The sequence below is a fragment of the Garra rufa genome, chromosome 12, assembly GCF_049309525.1.
Source record: "Garra rufa chromosome 12, GarRuf1.0, whole genome shotgun sequence".
Taxonomy (NCBI): Eukaryota; Metazoa; Chordata; class Actinopteri; order Cypriniformes; family Cyprinidae; genus Garra; species Garra rufa.
Genome location: NC_133372.1, coordinates 34,603,964 through 34,626,821, shown reverse-complemented (window position 1 = coordinate 34,626,821; position 22,858 = coordinate 34,603,964). Strand labels below are relative to the sequence as shown.

General features: G+C 33.9%; 1 protein-coding gene across 1 annotated transcript in view; it reads left to right on the top strand.

Moving 5' to 3' along the window:
• Nucleotides 1-14,947: 14,947 nt before the first annotated feature.
• Nucleotides 14,948-22,858, top strand: part of sec61a1b (SEC61 translocon subunit alpha 1b) — a 9,468-nt gene continuing 1,557 nt past the window's right edge. Inside the window, exons 1-9 of the mRNA XM_073852571.1 lie at nt 14,948-15,054; nt 15,845-15,912; nt 16,000-16,065; nt 16,252-16,330; nt 16,564-16,695; nt 18,200-18,309; nt 20,167-20,320; nt 20,404-20,564; nt 21,602-21,799. Of these exons, the coding sequence (XP_073708672.1) occupies nt 15,048-15,054; nt 15,845-15,912; nt 16,000-16,065; nt 16,252-16,330; nt 16,564-16,695; nt 18,200-18,309; nt 20,167-20,320; nt 20,404-20,564; nt 21,602-21,799 (975 nt within the window). The 5' untranslated portion in view covers nt 14,948-15,047. The remainder of the gene's footprint in view (nt 15,055-15,844; nt 15,913-15,999; nt 16,066-16,251; nt 16,331-16,563; nt 16,696-18,199; nt 18,310-20,166; nt 20,321-20,403; nt 20,565-21,601; nt 21,800-22,858) is intronic.

The following is a 22,858-nucleotide window of genomic DNA, read 5'->3' as shown; positions in this document are numbered from 1 at the left end:
TGTATATTCTGTAGCCTCTGAAGGGTAGTACTAAATAAAAGAAATGACATTTAGGCAAAATAAGAAAAATGTTTGTATCTTGATTTTGTTCAAAAGTTTTCACCCCCCGGCTCTTACTTAAGATGTTTTCTTTAGTGTTCACAGTCATCATAAAGCGATAGTGGAAAACCATTCTACCTTATCAGAGGTTTTAAGGATGCTAATGCCTTGCCCCGTGTGAAACTTGTTATGCAAGGTGTCCTGACCAAGTGGCCTGGCCTTTTTCTCTTTACTGGCTGTTTAAGAATTAAGACTCTTGTCTAGGTTACAAATAGCCCAGTATCACTGTCACACAATGACGCACATGTAAAACACACATGCATTATCAACAGCATTCCTTAAGAGAGGGGCTAGTTGTCACGGTTTTTACCCCAGTGATTATTTAGAGTAAAATATCTGAAGGTTCATTGTTAATAGAGTGTTTTCATAAGGCGTCATTAATAGGCCATATGATATTGGTGGCACTGAATGTAAACAATGCTACTGAACCAAACGAAACTCACATATTTTGCTCATTATTGCTGCTGAAAATGGTAAATTATTGTCATGTTTTGGGCTGTACTAATCGGTCAGACCAGGAAAAAGATTTGGAGTATTACAAACTGACAAAAGTTATAACAAATCAAGGACAAGAGTGCACAAACTGTCTGAGGAACAAAAGGCGTTTGTAGTTTGCCAAACTGAACCATGATTTCAAGGGCAAGAATCTTAACATTTGTGTTTGTGTATCTTTACCACCTATTAACTTTAGTTTGTCAAAATATTATGCCCTTTCCTGCTTACTAATTCCTTCTCTATATGATTTAGCAGCTCAGTCATTCATGAGACATGGGACAAAACATGTCCTGCAATTATAACTAATTATAATTAGTTTTAAAAATAAAAATATTTTCAATTGTAAATGTTATGGGGATTAATAACAGAATGTATATTGTACACAATTATCCTCTTCAATTTCATTTTATCATTATAATGTGAAATCTATGACACTTACTGTCTTCTCATACATCTAAAACAGTGTCCACAGAGAAGGGTTTATTAATTTGTTTAATGATGAAAAATACCTTGTTTTATCAAAAGCAACATATCTCATATCAAAGCAAGTTGTTTTTTTAGTGACACATGCATGTTTTATAAGGTTTCAAAGTTGTGTCCACTGCCAGACATTGATTAAAATGCAATAGACCCCCCCAAAATGCCATTGGGCTAGTTTTCAGTAGCAATTAGGCGGGATTTGTTGTGAAAATCTGGCATCCCTGCATATACAATACATAAATGTAGTTTCATTTGTCTAAGAACAAGGTTTTATTTTTCAATTTTGCACCCTGTTTGGCCCACTTCTCAAGAATGACTGAGCTGACAACATGCCGTCACACAAGACAAAGCAGTTTACTTCAGGTATAAAACAAAGTCTGTTTTCAAATGTTGTTATTTTTAAGAATGCAAACAATAAAAACCGAGTTGTGGCTCTTTAATGCGTGACAGATGGTTGTAGCGCCTCAGTTCAAGTGGCACGTATACCGATAATCTCTTCCTCTTTACTAGTTACAGCATTAAGTCACGAATGAACAATATCTTGTTTCAACCGCGGAAAGATGTCAATACACACAAGTTTAAATCCAGCAATGTTAAATCTACTCACCTGGCCGATTCGGTGTTATGATTGGTCAGATCGCCTGTCAATCAAACTCTCAAAGCAAATCGGCATATTAAAGGGATAGTTCATCCAAAAATGAAAATTTGATGTTTATCTGCTTACCCCCAGGGCATCCAAGATGTAGGTGACTTTGTTTCCTCAGAAAAACACAAATGAAGATTTTTAACGAAAACCATTGCAGTCTGCCAGCCAAATAATGGACATCGATGGGCACCAGACCTTTAAAAGTAAACAAAAACATGCACAGACAAATCCAAATTACACCCTGCGACTCGTGACGATACACTGATGTCCTAAGACACGAAACGATCGGTTTTTGCAAAAAACTGAACAGTATTTATATAATTTTTTACCTTTGATACACAGCCACGTGTATCTGTCATGAGCACGAGTTTAGCATCTGGCTCGTTACATACGCTCTGGCGTAAAATACGCAAACACCATAAGGGGAAATCAGTGAAAAGTCCCAGATGAGTTTGCGCAAGCAAACGTAATCTTTTAGCTTTAAATTGGTTTGAACAATCAGGATAAGTGCAAGTAATTACCATTTTGAATAGCCGCTACCCACAGTCTGTGTGCACTGTGTAAACAATGAGTGTTGTATTCATGCGACAGATCGCTTCCGGCGTTTGCGTATACTACGTCAGAGCGCGTTCACATGTAACGAGCCGAAAGCTAAACTCATGCTCAACACAGATGGACGTGGCTGTGTATCAAAGGTAAAAAATGATATAAATACTGTTCAGTTTCTCACAAAAGCCAATCGTTTCGTGACTTAGGACATCAATGTATCGTCACGAGTCGCAGGGTGTAATTTGGATTTGTCTGTGCATGTTTTTTTACTTTTAAAGGTTTGGTGACCATCCACTGCCATTATATGGCTGGCAGACTGCACCGTTTTTCGTTAAAAATCTTCGTTTGTGTTCTGCTGAAGAAACAAAGGGGTAAGCAGATAAACATCACATTTTCATTTTTGGGTGAACTATCTCTTTAAAATGATTTTCGGAAGATCACGTGACACTGAGGACTTAAGTAGTGATGCTTTGCCATCACAGGATTAAATACATTTTAAAATATATTCAAATAGAAAAGAGTTGTTTTAAATTGTAATGATTTTAAACAAAATTTGCAGTTTTACTGTATAAGAAACGTCTTTCAACATAAAAAATAGTATTTATTCCCAACCTTTGACCATCAATATAATACATTTAATACCCCAGTGGACTCAGATGTCTCATAATAATGTGCTAGACTGGAATTGCGGGCTATGAACAGCTGGTCCAAAACATAAGCGCTCCACAGCTTCAGATGCCAAATGATGGGCTTTACAGGCTTTGAAGACAGTGCGCATATAATCATTTGTTCTGTTATGTTGTTTTATCTGCTTTATCCCATGTCTCAGTGGACTGCATTCTCTCAGTGACTCGATGTAACATCGTGTGTCAAAAGCCATGTAAATAGCTATTGGTCAGTGCATGCAAGTGTGTGTGACTTGGCATGTTGTTTTTGTGTCTGAATGTTTCTCAGTATAGTTTAGCATCACCCTTTCTCCAGCACAGTGGTTGCCATGGTAACAGAGCTGTTTGGTAATAGTGAAATCGCTATGGCAACAGAACAGTACCATATTTTTAGTTCTTTTCTCTAGCGCTGGGGATCACGTGTTGGCCTATATACGCTAATTACGCCTCCTTTAAAATGTCAGGCAAATATCAGATGAATTCATCCCCAATTTGAAACATATGGGGATATGTTCGGCTTACATAATTACTGGTTTGAAGTATGCAGCTGGCTCATTTAGAGAGTTAACATTTGCATGGTCATTATAGGTGCTCAGCTGTGCTCTGGTTTAGTTCAATTCATTCAGTTCTACCTTTGTTCTTTCTGTGTTCCTAAGAATAGAGCATTGTAAAGCGAAAGCATTGCTTGGTTACTTTTGTCTTATCCTCCGAACTGAGTCACACCTTTTGAGGTCACATTTATACACACACATTTGTAAACTGGGGGTGGCTAAAAGTTTCTAGCTTGTAAAGAAAATTATATAAATGAACATTTATAAAACAAAGAAATAAACGTGTAAGTTACGTTCATATATACAATTATTTATCAAATGCAAAATTAAAGCATTTTATCGTTTAATAACGTTTTATATATTTTTTATAAAATTCACAAAAAAAGATCAACTTTTTCATACATTATAAAATATAGTTAGAAGAAAATACAATTCACAATGAACAAAACTTAAATGTAAAAGATCACATTTTTAGCATTTTCACTAACATTTTATAAAAACATTTTTTTATAAAATTCATAAAAAATAAACTTAATAAAATAATAAGACAATTATCATTTTATTTGAATAAATAAAAGTTCAAATTCACTTAATTTACGCTGAAAAAATAGTTTAAATGGATATTTTCACTATATATTTTATCTTTTTATATAAAAATTTATAAGTAAATAATAAATAAGACGTTTATAAATAAATGAAAAGTAAATACACAGTTAAATAAATTAATGCACACTCTCTTAAATTTACTCAATTCACTTAAATTGACTATGCTGAAAATAAATACACTTATTAAATATAAATAATAAAACATTTTTTTGGATAAATAATAGTTCTAATTCGCTTAATTTATGCTGAAAATATTTGTTAAGGAAAAAACTGTTCTACAAGTTTAAATTAACACATTTTCATGTTTCATGTTTTATATTTTTTCAATTAAATTTATTAAATCAGTTTTATAAATAAATAATAAAATAAAATATTTATAAATATAAAACATAAATTAACTATTAAACAAATGTTCACTTAAATTCACTCAATTCAGTTGAAATTATATTATTTTATTTATTTATTGTTTCTATTAAATATTATTTATATTTAATTGTATTTTCTTTTTTTTTTTCTTTTTTTCTTTTTTACAAGAACATCATTCAATGATGTTATGAGCATTTCCATTAACTTTAAAACACAACACATTAAAATGCCTGTAAAAATACAGAAAATTCCTTTATTTTAACACAGTGCAGTGCGCCTTAATTTTTAAAAAGAAAAACCCTTGACATTTATGACTTTTATAAAGCGGTTTGCAATCAGACATATATTCATAATCTAAAATGAAAATTCTGTCATTATTTAATATTATTTATCAATTAATTAATTCACTAAAATATACCAGGATTATTCTGAAAATATAAATTACAGTGAACAAAACTGATACATTTTAAATGTAAAATAAAAGCATGTTCTCTAGTAGGTTTTTGGACCTCACTGAATATACGTAGAGAGAAAATACCTGCTTTAGGCATCCATTAAGGTTAAATAATCCTTTCTTATATAACAGTTCAATTTCAGATTCCAGAACAGGGAATTTCTAGAGTGTTCCTGTATGTGTCATCAATGTTATTCCCAGTGTAGCAGCTGGGTGATTTATAGAGGTCACTTCATCGACTTTACACAATCAATATTTCCCATTCCTGTTCCACTGAAAGTGTGTTTGTGGCCATGAATCTTCAAATTAAATAGGTGGGGAAAAGACCCTAGCACTGCTCCACTGCAACTAGCCAACATCACATGTCACAGGGCAACACTGTAGCAACTAACAGAAGAAAAAAAAAAAACAATAAAAAATTTCTTCTTGAAGAATCCAAGCAGACAAAGACATAAACACACCATGACAGGGCCAGCCGTAGGGTCATGAATGCCCCTTAGTGTCTGACCACAGTCAGAGAAAGTGAGAGAAAACCAGGCCAAGAAAGAATCAGAATCTTACATAAGCACCGCCATGACGTCAACACCACTCCCATATAGCATGAGCTGGGCTGTGTCAACTTCATTCACTGACTGCACTGTCAACATGTGTTTAATCAGGCCTGCCGATTACACAAACAAGATCAACTAAATCTATCCAATGATGACTTCCTGATCAGCTATATTGACTTGGCTTATAGTTTCATTGACGTAGCTACAAATGGTCAGGTGATTCTGTTTGAGAAACTCTTTGAAAATGTTTTGTTGCTCTTCTAGTGCATGAATAAAAAAAGATTGATCAATACATTTCACTTCCCATCCCTGTCTTATTTCTTTCTATGTGATGTGTGTATTGTAATGTGAATGTTCTGTCAAACCAGCCCAGGCCAGCTGAACCCCCGGGAGGCATAAAGATAGGTCAGGGTTGACTAAGTGTTGTTTTTATATAACTGACGCTCTGTGGAGCACCTAAAAGCCGTTCTCCTGTTCCGGCGATATCACTTTTAGCATAGCTTAGCATAGATCATTGAATCCTATTAGACCAATAGCATTGCATTCAAAAATGACCAACGAGTGTCGATATTTGTCCTGTTTAAAACTTGACTCTTCTGTAGTTATATTGTGTACTAATAAAAACCGGCAGAAATGTAAAGCTGAGATTTTCTAGGCCAATAAGATTAGGAACTACACACCCATTCTGGCGTAATAGTCAAGGCAGTTTGCTGCCGTAACATGGCCGAAGCAGGCGGAGTAATATCACACAGCGCCTGAAATTAATTCCCAGCTAGGTTAGCATTTGCACATGTACTGCGTGATATTACTGAGCCTGCTTCGGCCATGTTACGGCAGCAAACTTCCTTGACTATTACACTGGAATGGGAGTGTAGTTCCTAATCTTATCGGCCTAGAAAATAGCTTTACATTTTCCGCCCGTCTTAGTACACGATATAACTACAGAAGAGTCAAGTTTTAAATAGGACAAATATCGAAACTCGTTGGTCATTTTTGAACGTGATGCTATTGGTCTCATAGGATTCAATGATCTATGCTAAGCTATGCTAAAAGTGATATCGCCAGAACAGGAGAACGGCTGAATGGATTTCAAAATGGCAAAACTCAATTTATTAACTTGGAGTTGGAGAATGAGCCTATTTCCAAAAAAATAAAAAATAAAATAAAAATAAAAATTGAGTGTTCCTTTAATTTTACAGACATTTCTGTTAACTCTAAAACACTCATCTTCATGTTATTTATTTATTTATTTATTTATTACAAGTAATTACTAAGAAACACCAAGTAACACATTGAATTAAACATAACATTTTGTAGAAAAGACTGAAATATAATTTTCTTGTAAAACATGAATTTTATATGTAATCCCCTTTCCGTCACTGAAAACAGAAAAAGGCTATTGTGCCTTTTTGTCTTGCAATTGCGAGATTACATCTCACAGTTCTGTTTTTTTTCTTAGAATTGTGATATAAACTCGCAGTTGTGAGTAAGAAGCAAGAAAAACTCACAATTCTGAGAAATAAAGACACAATTCTAACTTTATTTTAAGTATAAACTCACAATTGTAACTTTTTTCTGAGAATTGCGAGTTTATATCTCATAATTCTGACTGTATAACACACACTTGCGAGTTATTAAGTCAGAATTGTGAGATATAAACTTGCAATTCTGAGAACATGTCTTTTATTTTGAGGAAAAGTCAGAATTGCAGAAAAAATATGAACTTGTGAGATATAAACTCGCAATTGCCAGGGAAAAAATTAATTTAGACCAAAAAAACAGAACTGCACATTTGTATTTCACAATTCTGATTTAATTTCTTGCAATTGTACATTTATATCAGCAATTCTGAGAAAAATTTCAGAGTTGCAAGTTTAGACAGAATTGCAAGTTAATACGTTAGAATTGCACGGATTTATAATTGAGTTTATATCTCACATTTCTGACTTCATAACTCACAATTGCAAGTTTATAGTTCACAAATCTGAGATGAAAAGTCAGAATTGTGAGTTAAGTCAGAATTGCTTAAGTCAGAATTGCGAGTTTAGTCTGAATTGCAAGAAAAAAGTCAGAATTTTGAGATACAAACTCGTATTATGAGCCATTACATGTTTTTATCTTGCAATTCTGACTTTATTTCTTACAATTGTGTTTATATCATGCAATACTGAAAAAAAGTCTGAATTGCGAATTTTTAAGTCAGAATTGCAAGCAAAAAATCTGAACTGTAAGATATAAACTAGCAATTGCGGAAAAAAATTAAATTGCGACATACAAATTTGCATTTCTGGAAAAAAGCCAGAATCGCACATTTTTATCTTGAAATTTTGAATTTATTTCTCGCAATTATGAGTTTGTATCGCACAATACTGTGAAGAAAAGTCAGAATTGCGAGAAAAAATTCTGAATTGTGAGATACTTGCATTTCAGGAAACAAAAAAACAGAATTGTATGTTTTTATTCTACATTTATGTAGAATTGTAGAATAAAATTCAGAGTTTATATCATGCAATTCTGAGGGAAAAAAGGCAAAATTGCAAGAAAAAATGCAGAACTGCAAGTTTATAAGTCAAAATTGTGAGAAAAATGTCAGAATTGCAAGATAAAAAATTGCATTTTAGAAAAAAAAGCCAGTTTTAATCTTACAGTTTTAATCTTACAATTCTGACTTTATATTTTGCAATTGTGAGTTTATATTACACAATACTGAGAAAAAAGTCAGAACTGCAAGATATAAACTCGTTATTGCAAGAAAAAAAAATTGCTAGATACAAAAAAAAAAAGAAGACAGAATTGCATGTTTTTATCTGGCAACTCTGACTTTATTTCCTGCAATTGTGAGTTTCTAAGTCAGAACTGCAAGATTAAAACATGAAATTCTGGCTTTTTTTCTGAAATGGAAGTTTGTATCTTGCAATTCTGACTTTTTTCTCACAATTCTTTTGTGTTCTGCTTAAAATAATAGCATATTGGTTAGAAATGATACAAATACATTAAATAAATGGCAGATTTTTCATTTTCTTTCTTTAAGAACCTGGTCGAATGGCAGTGAAACACTGAATGCTATTGAGTGGCCTTGATGTAACAAGGATGATGTAACAATGTCTCAAGCATTTGTAAAGTGTTCTGGTGTGCTGTCCAAAGTATTCAGAGGCATCCAATTAGCCTGCTGTATATAATACTTCAGAGGAAATATTTTGGGTGCTAGTCCACAGGCATTTTTACCATTTTATATGGTAACATTTTAAGAATGAATAAAAATATAATTAGACCTCATTTTAAAAATGTATTCACTTCCCAAATGATTTGTTTATGAATCTGTTGAGTTGTAAAGTGCTCTGCAAGCATTCTTTCCTCTGCTGTCCAGATATAATGTCACATTCTGACTCATCAGACGCCTCTCTAACTCACTAACAGTATTTATAGATGCATCTAAATATATAAGAAAAAAACACTAATCTGAAAAAGGCCCACATGAGAAAAATGGCTCTGGCATTTGATGATAATGCATCATTTTACCACAGTAGTTTTAGACCGTATCTATTTAGTGATTGTGTCGGTGAGTCTGAGCATATGTGGAAATATGTTTACTCTGTCTAAACAAATTTGTCACGCCTCATAAAAGGCTTAGGGATCATAACTCAGACATGATAAATAAATAAGGGAGTCCCTTAAGTAAATGTCTCTGGGTGTTGGAAAATACCTTTTGCACCAGGCCAGTGAGTTTACATAAAGCTTAAATGGTATTTACGTCATTAAACAGTAGGAAGAAAGAGAACAGAGAAACTATACAAAGCCTACTGTTTCACAATTGTAAAATAACAATATCTTGCCAAAAGATGCCTGTTAAACTATAATAAATGATTTTTCAAAGTTGTAAAAATCAGGGTTTGACCAATTAACAGCCTGGCTGATTATTGGCGATGATATTAAGCATTTTTATAGTTATCGCATCGGTCATTTTCAAAAACGATTTTATACTTTTTCAGTATTTCTACTTAAAAATTTCAGGTTTAATTTATTGGCACAGATATTAAGCATTTTTATGGTTATCAGTATCGGTCATTTTCAGAACCGATTTGCTGATTTAAAAATTCAAAAACAAAAAAGTTTTTTTGCCAGAGCCCTTGCAATTTTTAATTTTGACATTAATTTTAATTTTTTCACCAGACATTGGTTCAAAATATCGGTTATCGGTCTACGCGATCTACAATAATCAATATCGGCCCTGAAAAACACATATCGGTTAAGCCTTAGTAAATATAACAAAGATTATTAGAGTACATTAGACAAGAAAAAAACTTTTTTAGTATTTCTACTTTAAAATTTCAGGTTTAATTTATCGGCCCCGATATTAAGCATTTGTTTGATTGTCAGTATCTGTCATTTTCAAAACCGATTTGATAAAATAATTTAAAAGCAAGAAAGTTTTGGCCAGAGCCCTTGTTATTTTAAATTTTGACATTCATTTTTATTTTATTTTTACCAGACATTGGTTCAAAATATCGGTTATCGGTCTACTTGATCTGCAATAATCGGTATCGGCCCTGAAAAACACATATCGGTTAAGCCTTAGTAAATATAACAAAGATTATTAGAGTACATTTGACAAGAAAATACTTTTTTCAGTATTTCTACTTTAAAATTTCAGGTTTAATTTAATGTGTGCTTTGTAATTTTGTGAAATGTACTAGCCATTTTTAAATGAAAATGATTTCTACACATTTCTACAATCTTTTCAGTGTCTGTTTCCACCTTTAATGGCAATATTTAAAATATTAAAATGAATACTTTAATATTTTCAATATTTAAAATAAATAAATAAACTAAAAATAGTAATATCATAAACAATGAATATTAAATGGAAACTAAACGATGTTCTTAGATACATAAATTCACATAAAATAAATACAAAATAAATATTAAAATGTATTATTATATATTATCTTAAAATTTAATTCATTTTTATTTTTTCAGTGTCTTGAACTGTAAATTACAGCTGTTGTGAAATCTGCTGAACTTTAATTGGTTTAATGGTTAAAATGCATTAATGCAATTTAAAGACTATGTTGTAGTAATAAGTCTATTTATAAAGACAAATTACTATAATGTGGCCAATTACACCTGAAATAGATTTCATCAATATTTTAATTGGCTTTACAGCTCATTGAGGAAAGATTTAAGCAATGACCTATGAAATATAAATTTGTAATGGTGTTTAATATAAGATGTGCTTATAACTAAAACAGCATTCATTCTATGGCGGTTTAATTCCTAAAAATGAAATGAAATAAGCTAACTTCACCACTTTATGTAAGGCATTGAAAAAAGGATGTAGTTTAGCAATTTATTTCTCTCAAATTGTAAACCAAACCCAAGTGAATCAGATGAGCCAAGTGAAATGTCACATAAACCATTAAAATAAATCAAATAACTCTCAGCACAGTTATCAACAGAAGAATTTAGATCTTGCGTTATGTCAACAGCATCTGAAAATAGCAGCTCAAATGGACCCCATATCTCACTGAGAAATGCAAACACCACAAAAATAAATGAAGCGGAAGGCCTTGGTGTAGTGAAAATAAACATTTTGGGAAGCATTAATTTCCTTTGCTCATGTATCACGTCACTTTCTTCTCATACCAGATTCCACATACTTCAACATGCCTGAAATATTATTCATTTAAAAATTTACATGAGGTATACACACACACACACACACACACACACACACACACACACACACACACACACACACACACACACACACATAGTATTAAATTACATTTTTTGCCTTATATGACACAACACTTAAATGTAAAATAAAATGAACCAGTTGGGTGAGAAAAGTCTGCGTGATTTGTGTGATATTTGCTTTGGCCTCACCTCTGTGTTATCTCACAGTTCACTCACGTTATATAACCAGTCTGAACAAGTATCTCTTTATTAAAGTGCAGACAACGGCTCATCTCTAACCACAACAAACACGCCACAGAATCAGCCGCTGTGTGCGTAAAAGTGCATAAAGTACTGAGCAAAAAGCCATGTGTGCTCTGTTCTGTCATTTGTTCATTCCCGGTTGGTGTGAATGTTAGTACGGCTCAGTGATTATGTGTGTCAGATTGGCCTGCATCAGCTGCAGACACCAGACTAGGATAATCTGCTGTCATAATCACATTATACCCATTCAACAAATCTCTTTTGATGAACTAATTGTTTTTTTTTTTTGAAGGTCAGTTAAATAATTCAGTATTCAGTAAGTTGTAAATGCTGCTGTGATGTGAATTATATCAACTATATCAATATAAACTAGGCTATATTACATTTAAAGTGAATCATTTTAATATACAGTAATTACATAATAACAAAAAATACATCTGATTATATCAGTCAGATTTTCGACAATGTGAATCGCCTTATTTACAAATCATAATCTCAAATCATAAACTGTTCTGGACTAAAAAGCACTTAAGTGGAACTACTATCATGATATCAAATTATAATACTGTAGTACCCAGAATACTGGCAATATTATTATACATGACTGAAAATCATGGTATTATAGGTACATGTCCAAACAAATGTGGTATGATTTTCAAAAACTAGTACCATAGTACTTCTTGGTATTTTTTGTTCAGGGATTCTAATAGCTCTTATTCACAAGTCAAATCATTGTGGCAACAGGGTTTCATCAATCAAGAGCCTCCGGATTTCTGATGAAGGGATGCCCTCTGTCGGTTATTTATGTCAAGTAACCTATATTAAAGTTCAATGTTGAAGATAAACTCTTGTGAAGTCATATATTTTTTTAAATTAGACATGAAACTGAATATTATCTTGCGCAGACACGAATTATTTACCACAAAATCTATATCCACCTTATTCTTTAACGCGAAAGTAGTGTGTGGGCAAGATTTCCGGTCCATAAGGAGAGGAATAACAATATGGAGTAAATGGTAAAACTGTTTGCACTACAACCAGTGTGTTCCCAGAAGGTTCCCTGCAGGTTATTTTTTAGATTTAATTATTTTAACCTACTGAGAACGTTACCAGAACGTTTCCTGTAGGTTATTTTTAGGTTTAATTTTTATAACCTACAGAAGACATCTGTCCGCATTCCATGCCGCTTACTGCGGGACACGGGAGTGCTGACGTGCAGAAGCGGTATCGGGGTGAAGAGGTTAGGAGAACGTTCTGGGAACCTTCAGAGAACTTCAGGGAACCTTCTACGGACGTAAATGGAACGTACCATATTGGTTAGCCTGGAAAGTTCCCAGAATGTTCCCCTAACCTAATGGGAACGTTCTATTTACGTTAAGAAAACATTCTCGGCTAAACAACAGGGAACGTACTGGGAACCAAAAGCTAACGTTCCCAGAACGTTCTGGGAACCAAAAATTGTTAGCCGCGGTAGCCAGACCCCTAAAGTTATAAATGGTCGCGCCCACTCTAGCCAGACCCCTAAAGTTATAAATGGTCGCGCCCACTCTGGAAAAATAAGGTGGATAAATATTGATATTTTGCGCTTAACTGTCACCATTAACGTTGGAGAAATATGTTCTAATTGAACTTAGTTTGTGATAAATATAATTCTAACAACATAAAACAATACACCTTACCTTAAGGTTTATCTTTGTGAAGAATAACGCTGGCTATTGCATCAATGCATCTGTCACTTGACAGACTGAAAGTAACTGTATTTTTTTTTTTTTTTTTTTTTTTTAATAATGCAAAAAATAAATGAATCAAGAATTATATCTATGAGTCATTGTAGTCTGTTCAAAATCTGTATATGTGACCCTGAATCACAAAACCAGTACAAAGTAGCACGGGTATATTTGTAGCAATATCCAAAAATACATTGCATAGATCAAAATAGTAATTTTTTCTTTTATGTTTCATAAAGATATTTTGTAAATTTCCTACCGTAGATATATAAAAAACTTAATTTTTAATTAGTAATATGCATTGCTAAGAACTCAATCTGGACAGCTTTAAAGGTGATTTTTTTGCACCATCACATTACAGATTTTCAAATGTACATTCAATATATTGTCTTAATCTAACAACCCATACATCAATGGAAAACTTATTTATTCAGCTTTCAGATGATGTATAATTCTCAATTACAAAAAAAATAGTCGCTTTTGACTGGTTTTGTGGTCCAGGGTCACATATATTGTGCTGAAAAAGGTAACATTTATGTGGCCTGTGTCCCTTGAGACAAGATAATCTTCCGCCAGGAGGCGCATGGAGGCTCAGGAAGCCCACTTGTCTTCTGAAAAACATTACATTTCAGCACGTGTTTGTCTTAGTTGTATACTAAATTGTATAATCTTTTAAGTATAATAACTTCAAAGGTTTGTTCCTTGCATAAATACAGAAATCAACTCATGCCATTTCTATAATCGTCTTTAACGTCTTTTTTTTTTATTGCGAAAATGTACATAACCAGACAGGGAACAAAACATAAGGCACAACCATCATTAACACTATAAATAATCAACAAAAATATTATACTTACAACATTATAGCAAGAATAAGGGGAAAGGGAAAAGGAAAAAAACACACAAAGAGCAAGAATCAACAGAAAAATATCAAATAAAGTATATTACAATAATAAATATTTGGAGATAGAGAGGCAGAGTTTCAGACTTTCTATTTAGATTTTTAAAATACTTAAAACTCTGAAACATTTTTACAAACTCACAAAGAAATACATTAAAGGAGGGCTTACATTTTTTTCATTTACATACATGAATATGATATTTACCCAACAATAAAACAAAGTTGACAACATCTGAAAAAAAAAATAGAATTTAGATCACACTTAAAAAAAAAGATATCTTGCATGACAAATGAAGAATTTTTTTCCATTTTTATTGATAACCAGTAACCAGCTATAAATATCAACACAGAATTTAGAAGTAACCTCGCAATAAAAGAATAGGTGATCAAGTGTTTCAGGAAAAGAAGAACAAAAACCACACAGATCCACCTCAAAATTAAATCGTTTCTGTAAAAAATTGTTAACAGGGTAAATCCTGAACATAATTCTGTAATGTGTCTCCTTAACTTTCAGAGATACTGGATAAGTAAGGTAAAAAAGTGAAAGCTTTATCTCTTACTGGGGCATCGACATCTCCTAGAAACTTTAAAGTCTTATTAGATCCTAAATGACTCTGGTTGGTCAATTGTGGACCGCGCTGAGAAAAGTAACAGTTAACACGTGACACCCTTATTGTGTACGTTCAAGCAATAATTGACGTTTGAACGCTCTCACATTAGAAACCTAAATATATAATACATTTAAAAACGAAAAGTGAAAAAATAAAACAGCATAACTGCAAAACTGATTTAGAACAATCATACCAATATTAGAGACAACTTCCTCCAGCACTTCCGGGCCACGAATCCCGCCCATTGCGTACATTATTTGGTTTCCATCCAAGCCGCTATTTCTGCGGCACAGATACTGACGTGTATTTGTGCTCTGGGTGATGACGTGTCCTGAACACGCTCCTCATAGAGTCGCTGACCGAAGCTCGCTAACCGCTAGATTGGGACCATCATCGGAGGGACACCATGGCCAGTGAGTCCTCATGATTTACTTTACTTTAATTTACTTTTCTTTGATTCTATTTAAAAGTAGTTGAGTACATTCTGTAGACAGAAACAGCTGCTGTTTTAAAAGCTACTGTTTAGCTTCAGTGCTTCATTCATTCATTATAGATTAGCAACTGTATTTTACTGTCAGTATTTCATGTTTTTCCTTGTTTTATTGTGGAGTTTACAAAACACGCAGTTATATAACACGTTCTATGTGTTATGTTCTCTAAAATGTGACTTTAATGGTTAAATGTGTAATTGCACTGATTTTTAAAGCGACTATAGCGAGCTAACGTTAGTAACGTTGACCTGCTTGGTCAGTAAACTAGCCTGTTCACAAATAAATTCTCTGTTTATTTTCATTTCATATACGCTGTATGCTTCTTAAGCTTGTAATGTATTGCACATAGCAAGTAATTTATTGAGGTAAAATTAGCATAATTAAAATATAACGCCAACTTCATTTAAAAACCTGCTAACGTCGACAATTGTAAATCTTGTTTTTTGTTTTGCGTGATTTGTTTTACTTTCCTGTATGCATTTAATGGACAGATGAGGTTTCTTGTTATTCGAGATTGTGTTTTCTTCTTGGATTGAATGATGACGTTGCAAAAGAGACAGATTCAAGTAACATGTTTGAACTCCAGAAACTCTAAAGCCACGTAGCCTGATTCACCAATACCTCTCTCTCTCTCTCTTAGGATAGTAACGTTGTCTTGTTTTCTCAAGTTAGGCATAACAATAAACCTAAGTGCACTTCTCTTCTTTTTCAGTTAAATTCCTAGAGGTGATAAAGCCGTTCTGTGCGGTTTTACCTGAGATCCAGAAACCAGAGAGGAGGGTATGCAGTTTAATCACATCAGCCTTTTGCTTTGCTTGTTCTTGTGGTACTTTACTTATACTTACTCTTTGAATTCTTTCCCCACAGATTCAGTTCAGAGAAAAAGTGCTATGGACTGCAATCACCCTGTTCATCTTTCTGGTGTGCTGCCAGGTATGTTTACTCTTATTTACACTTCTGAGCTCTCTGAAGTTCTGTAAATTGTTGATGAACAACAAAATCATTCTTGTGGATTTATAAACCTCTCAAATTAAACATTACCATCTTTGGATGTGTTTTGTTTGCTATCAGACACTATAAACTTTGTTTTGATGATGTACAATGATCTCTGTCCTCCAGATTCCTCTCTTTGGAATCATGTCTTCAGACTCAGCAGATCCCTTTTACTGGATGAGAGTGATCCTGGCATCCAACAGAGGTGTGTATACCTGAATCAGCAGTGATGGTGATTGAATCAGTCATCTCCTGTTGATTGGAGATGAATGATTTAATCAAGCGTCACTGGCAGATTAATAACAGTTGCATAGTATAATGTCAACTCATTTAATTAACTTGGGTAAAAAAAAATTGTGTGTTTTATATTGGTCACCAGCCTTTGGAAAATGCCATATTGGCCAACTATTTGATTTAGTTTAAAAATGTGTGTTTCAGGAACTCTGATGGAGTTGGGTATTTCTCCCATTGTGACATCTGGCCTGATCATGCAGCTGCTGGCTGGAGCTAAAATCATTGAGGTTGGAGACACACCTAAAGATAGAGCGCTCTTCAATGGAGCTCAGAAACGTAAGACATAACATTCTATTAAATGATTCCCATGCATGCAGGATAATATTGTGGCTTATTACTCAGCTCTCTGAAACTCCTAATGTTGATTGGTCAGCTGTGAAATTGTGTGTGTGTGTGTGTGTGTAGAGGGGGGAGAGAGTAGTATAAGTCTGACGCATCATTAAAAAAATGGTAATATAGTGAAATATTATTGCTATTTTAATATACTTTAAAATAAAATTTATTCCTGTGATGCAAAGTTTAATTTTCTGCATCACTACTCCAGTCTTCAGTGCCAAATGATCTTTCAGAAATCAACATGCTGATTTATTGTCAATGTTGGAAACCGTTGTGCTGCTTAATATATTTTTTGGAGCCTGTGATACTTTTTTGATGAATAAAATGTTAAAAAGATTAGCATTTTAAAAAAAAGAGATCTTTTGTAACAATGTACACTACCGTTTAAAATTTAGGGTCAGTCATTTTTTTCTTTGTTTGTAAGAAATTAATACTTTTATTCAGCAAGGATGTGTTAAATGTATAGAAATGAAATGTCTATTTTGAATAAATGCTGTTCTTTATGTTTTTTATCTTTTTTAAGAATCCTAAAAAAAGTACCACAGTTTTCAAAAATTATTAAGCAGCACAACTGTTTCCAACATTGATAATAAATCAACATCTTAAAATGATTACTGAAGGGTTATGTGACACTGAAGATAGCAGTAATGAATGGTGAAGATTCAGCTTTTCATCACAGAAATAACATGTATTTTGTAGTATTTTAAAATAGAAAACTGTTATTTTAAATTGCAATAATATTTTATTATGTTACTGGGTTTCTTTCTGTATTTTTGATCAAATAATTGCAGCTGATCAAACATTTGAACAGCGGTGTATATCTCTCTCTCTCACACACACACACACACACACACACACACACACACACACACACACAAACACAGATTCATTTTTTAATTATAATCAATATTTCATGACCATTTATTTGCCAAGTAGCCATGTAAAAATAATTATTGCATTATTTTTGCAGTAGTGCAAGATTATAATAACATGTCCTCTGGTCTTTGATACATTTAGCTAATAGACTTTAGAGTGGTTAGATGCCATATTACATTTTACACAGTTGAGGCTGTGAGGGATAGACTTCGAGTCTTTACTATGGCATGCACTGTATAAAGGTTGAAGATTTGCACAATTTTCACAAGTTTTTGTCTACTGATAGTATATATATATATTTTTTGTTAGTAACAGCTGTTTCATCAGTTTTTAAAACAACAATACAATCCACTAAATGCACTGTACTTCTGTCTCTCACAGCCTTGTTTTTAATCTTGTCAAAAATGTATGTAGTGCTACCCTGATTCTATTAAGTGCCTTCATTGGTTTATACTAATGGAAGGGTTTAATGTAGCTCCCAGTGCAATACTTTGTGGGAAAACCCATCCTATTGTCTTTTATTGCATTTGCTTTTGTAAGACATCTAACTGTAAGATCTATCCAACAGTTTTTGGTATGATCATCACCATTGGCCAGGCTATTGTGTACGTGATGACTGGCATGTATGGAGACCCTTCAGAGATGGGTGCTGGAATCTGCCTGCTCATCATCATCCAGGTAAATTCACACTCTTTCTAGTCACCTGTGCATAAAACATTTAGACATTTTAATAGTGATAAACTGACTTCAGCCGATAATGTTCCCTGCTTGGCCATTTAACAGAAACTTTCAGTTCCAAACAAATCTCCTGACAGCATTGTGAATGGATAATGGACATTTTCAATCATTATTATTGTGTACATTGTAGGGATGCTCATTTCGGTTAATTTTCCTGACCGACAACCGCTGCTCGTTATCCGAACATTAACCGTTAACTGATAAAATTAGAATAATAAATTAGTTTAAAATAAAAATAGAATGCACGAGTATCTGTGATGATACATTAAAAATACAAGCAAATGTTTTATTTTAACGTGCAAACAGCAGCATACAGAGCAACAACAAAAACTGTATTGACATATACTTAAATTATCACGCATCAGCAGCGGTTCTGAGAACACAGAAAATCTGAATGAAAAAAAAGAATAATATAAATAGGCCTACACTAAATATGTATAAATTAAATAACTACCTAAATAAGATGACAAAACTAAAACACACTGAATCCTTTTATGCGCTTTGAAGAACTGTACCGGTCTTATTCCTCTCGTCGGACATAAAAATATATAGCAGGCCAGCCAATACCTCGGTGTGCCTAGTTTTTAACATGTCCACATGCTGTACGGATAGGCAGGACCGCTGCCTGTTAACTTTTAGATCCGCGAAAAAAACACCATCACAAAAACCCTTTCAATTTGCGGTTCGGGACTTCCATCCACTGTCATATGCGTGTGGAGAAGCGCGTGTTTTACAGCGTTCAGCAATAGCCAATCACAGACATGTATGTTGATTTGATTATCACTGTGGCCAATCAGAGGAGGCTATGTTACAATCCACTCACCAACCAAAGTGCCGGTTTCAGTTTTGCTGATTTCTACACTTTCGCGAACTCTCTTATTAAAACAAAGAAAGTGTTGGCATTATATAAATAAGAGATTAATTGTGCAGTGTAAAGGTTATTTTTATTACTTTTTAATAACTTTATGAGATTGCGATGAACTACTCTAGGATGAGTGATAGCTTTCCAGTGATTGTAACGGGAGCGCCTATTGCGCACTTTCTAGACTATAATCCATTCAGAATTTGAATACATTCACTCACGGATTAACTCTCTGATAACCCAATAACGCCACTTGCCATTGAGTTGCATATACTACATCTGTTTACTAAGTAAAGGTGAAGCGAAATATGTCTGTACAGCCACACTGCACGTGTCGACAGGCGCGCGTGAGTAAACAGATAACTTACAAATAGCATTATTTCTTTCACCATGCAGCAAACGTGAAAAAAAAAAAAAAAAAAGAATAGAAAAAAACCCTTTTAAACCGTTTAACTGATAGTAATAATCGGTTAAAATTCTTACTGTCGGTTAACGGTTAAACGGTCAATATGAGCATCCCTAGTACATTGTACTCTTCTTTCTAAATAATATCATTGACAGCAATAAACATTAAAATCATATTGCATTTGCCTTATTGTGGAACCACTTTCTGTTATCTCTCTCTAGTTTCCTTCAAGTTATTGGTTATCACCACCGGTTGTTAAATTACCTGTAATTTCACAAGACTTTGCTCTATCGCAGTGACCTTTGCAAGCATTTTTTAATAATCTTGTCTGTTTGTATTCACATCTGCTATCTACGCACATGAGTTTCATTTTAAAAACACTGACTGATCAATATCTTGAATCTCGTCAGTCATATATTGTGATTTTGTTTTGTGAAAAACATAATCCTTTTGTCACAAGACACCTTCCATGTGTTAATTATGCTTTGCTTGATCAGTTAATATTGATTTGTATTTGTATATTCTCTAGTTGTTTGTGGCCGGTCTGATCGTGTTGCTGCTGGATGAGTTGCTGCAGAAGGGTTACGGATTGGGCTCTGGTATCTCTCTCTTCATCGCCACCAACATCTGTGAGACAATCGTGTGGAAGGCATTCAGCCCGACCACAGTCAACACAGGAAGAGGTTTGTGTTCAGGATGTAGCATCTTGTTTTGAAGCATTCTGTGGTGTCATAAGTGATGCTGACTGAATTTCGTGTATGTACAGGTACTGAGTTTGAGGGAGCCGTTATTGCTTTGTTTCACCTGTTGGCCACTCGTACTGATAAAGTGCGAGCACTGAGAGAAGCCTTCTACAGACAGAACTTGCCCAACCTCATGAACCTCATCGCTACAGTCTTTGTCTTCGCAGTAGTCATATACTTTCAGGTTAGTGGGTTATTGCATAAAGGTGTGGTCACATGGGCAAAAGTAGTTGCATAGTGCTGTAAGAAGCACCGCTTACACAGAAGTCACTTTCAGTCCAAGAAGGTTTTTGTTGCTCAATGCAGCAAATTCTAGTGACCAACCTGAAAACAATTTAAACTTCTCACACAAAACTCCCGATCATGCAGAATCCTATTGGAATGTTGAGATTTTCTGCGAAAATGTCTATAAGTGGTGTTTGCTAAGGCATCACTGTTGCTATTGCTTCTTAAAATCCTTAAAGGGATAGTTCACCCAAAAGTGAAAATTCTGTCATTACTTACTCGCTTGCATGTCGTTCCAAACTCGTAAGACCTTCGTTCATCTTCGGAACACAAATTAAAGGAACACTCCACTTTTTTTGGAAATAGGCTCATTCTCCAACTCCCCACGAGTTAATAGGTTGAGTTTTACCGTTTTGAAATCCATTCAACCGTTTTCCTGTTCTGGCGATATCACTTTTAGCATAGCTTAGCATAGATCATTGAATCCTATGAGACCAATAGCATCGCGTTCAAAAATGACCAAGTTTCGATTAAAAAAAAAAGTGGAGTGTTCCCTTAAGAGTTCTCTGACCCTGCATAGACGGCAAGGGTACTATCATGGTCAAGACACAGAAATGCGGTAAGGACATCTATAAAACAGTCCATGTAACTTCAGTGGTTCAACCTAATTTTAAGCGACAGTAATACACTTTGTGTGCAAAAAAAACTATCCTTCATGTCACCCTAGCTCTCGGATTTCCTCTACATTTGTGTTCTGAAGATGAACGAAGGTCTTACGGGTTTGGAACTTCATGAGAGTGAATAATTAATGACAATTTTCATTTTTGGGGGAACTATCCCTTTAACCATAATTGGCTCACAACTCTTCCTGCACATAAGGCTGCATGATTAATAAAAAACAAAACATGAAATTATGATATGGCTCAGTGGGTTTCAAATGCAAGCGCACAATCAAACAAGTATTTGATGCTAAGTATATTATTTCTTTTTCCACAGGGCTTCAGAGTCGACCTCCCTATCAAGTCTGCACGTTATCGTGGCCAGTACAACACATATCCCATCAAATTGTTCTACACCTCCAACATTCCCATCATTCTGCAGTCTGCATTGGTGTCCAACCTTTACGTCATCTCTCAAATGCTCTCCACTCGCTTCAGCGGAAACTTCTTGGTCAACCTGCTTGGGACTTGGTCGGTAGGTGACTTTTTTTTTTTTTTTTTCTAGTTTCAGAACTGCTGTCCCACAACCATTTAAAAAGCATTTAAAAATTCAAATCTTAGTTGTTTACTGAGATCCTTCCATTATCTATTGAAACCTGTAATAATATTTAAAATATCAGTTAGCTTAATATAAATAAAATCATCATTTATTGGATACTTTCAATTGGGAGGTGTTTGTCCCTGGACGCTAACTCCTAAATTTCAACTGAGATTTCATTTTTTTTTTTTCGTTGTTGTTTTTAAAGGTATCTTTTTGAAGTTCACTTTTTTATGTCACTACTGAAACGGTGTATATTTTAGCCTATTGGCTGAGGCAAATTTTAACTACACCCCTACAAACCAGGGTTGCCAGGTTTTCACAACAAAACCCGCCCAATTGCTACTTAAAACCATTCCAAAAGTAGTCCAATCTTGTTCCGGGGGGATTCAGCAGGTAAAATTAGCATTCCAGGGGCTAAATATTACGTTATTGGGGTCGTTTCAACCCACGGACATTAAAAACAAACCACGGCAATAGTTTTAAAGTATCCCAATTCCGCAGGAAAAGTGCGGACTTGGCAAAACTGCTACTGAACACCTTTTTTTTTTCTGGAATTAAGCATACTTTTTTTTTTTTTTTTTGGAAGTTATTTCTTAACATTTAGTTTTTATTTGTGTATCACTGTTCAGAATTGTGCTGGCTAAACATGTATTGATTAGCATCTTTGAGCTAAGTTTAAATGTATCTAAAAAATTTACTACCAAACCTGTCACTACCGAAACATTTGGTGGCGTTTCGGTAGTGACATCTTTGTTTTTGGGTGTTATCCCATAAAATTGTCACAACTGAAACATGTCGTCATTGTTTTAGTATTTAAAAAAAAAAAAAAAAAAGAATTATCAACAAAGATGTTATGGTTTTGGTTCAATGTATATTCTATCTAATGAATCTTTATTTTGAAATCAAAATGATCAACTTTTGCCTTTTACAAAGAAAAATTGGATTAAAAATGCAACAAATCTCATAAATTACACTTGAAATGTTGTTAGAAAT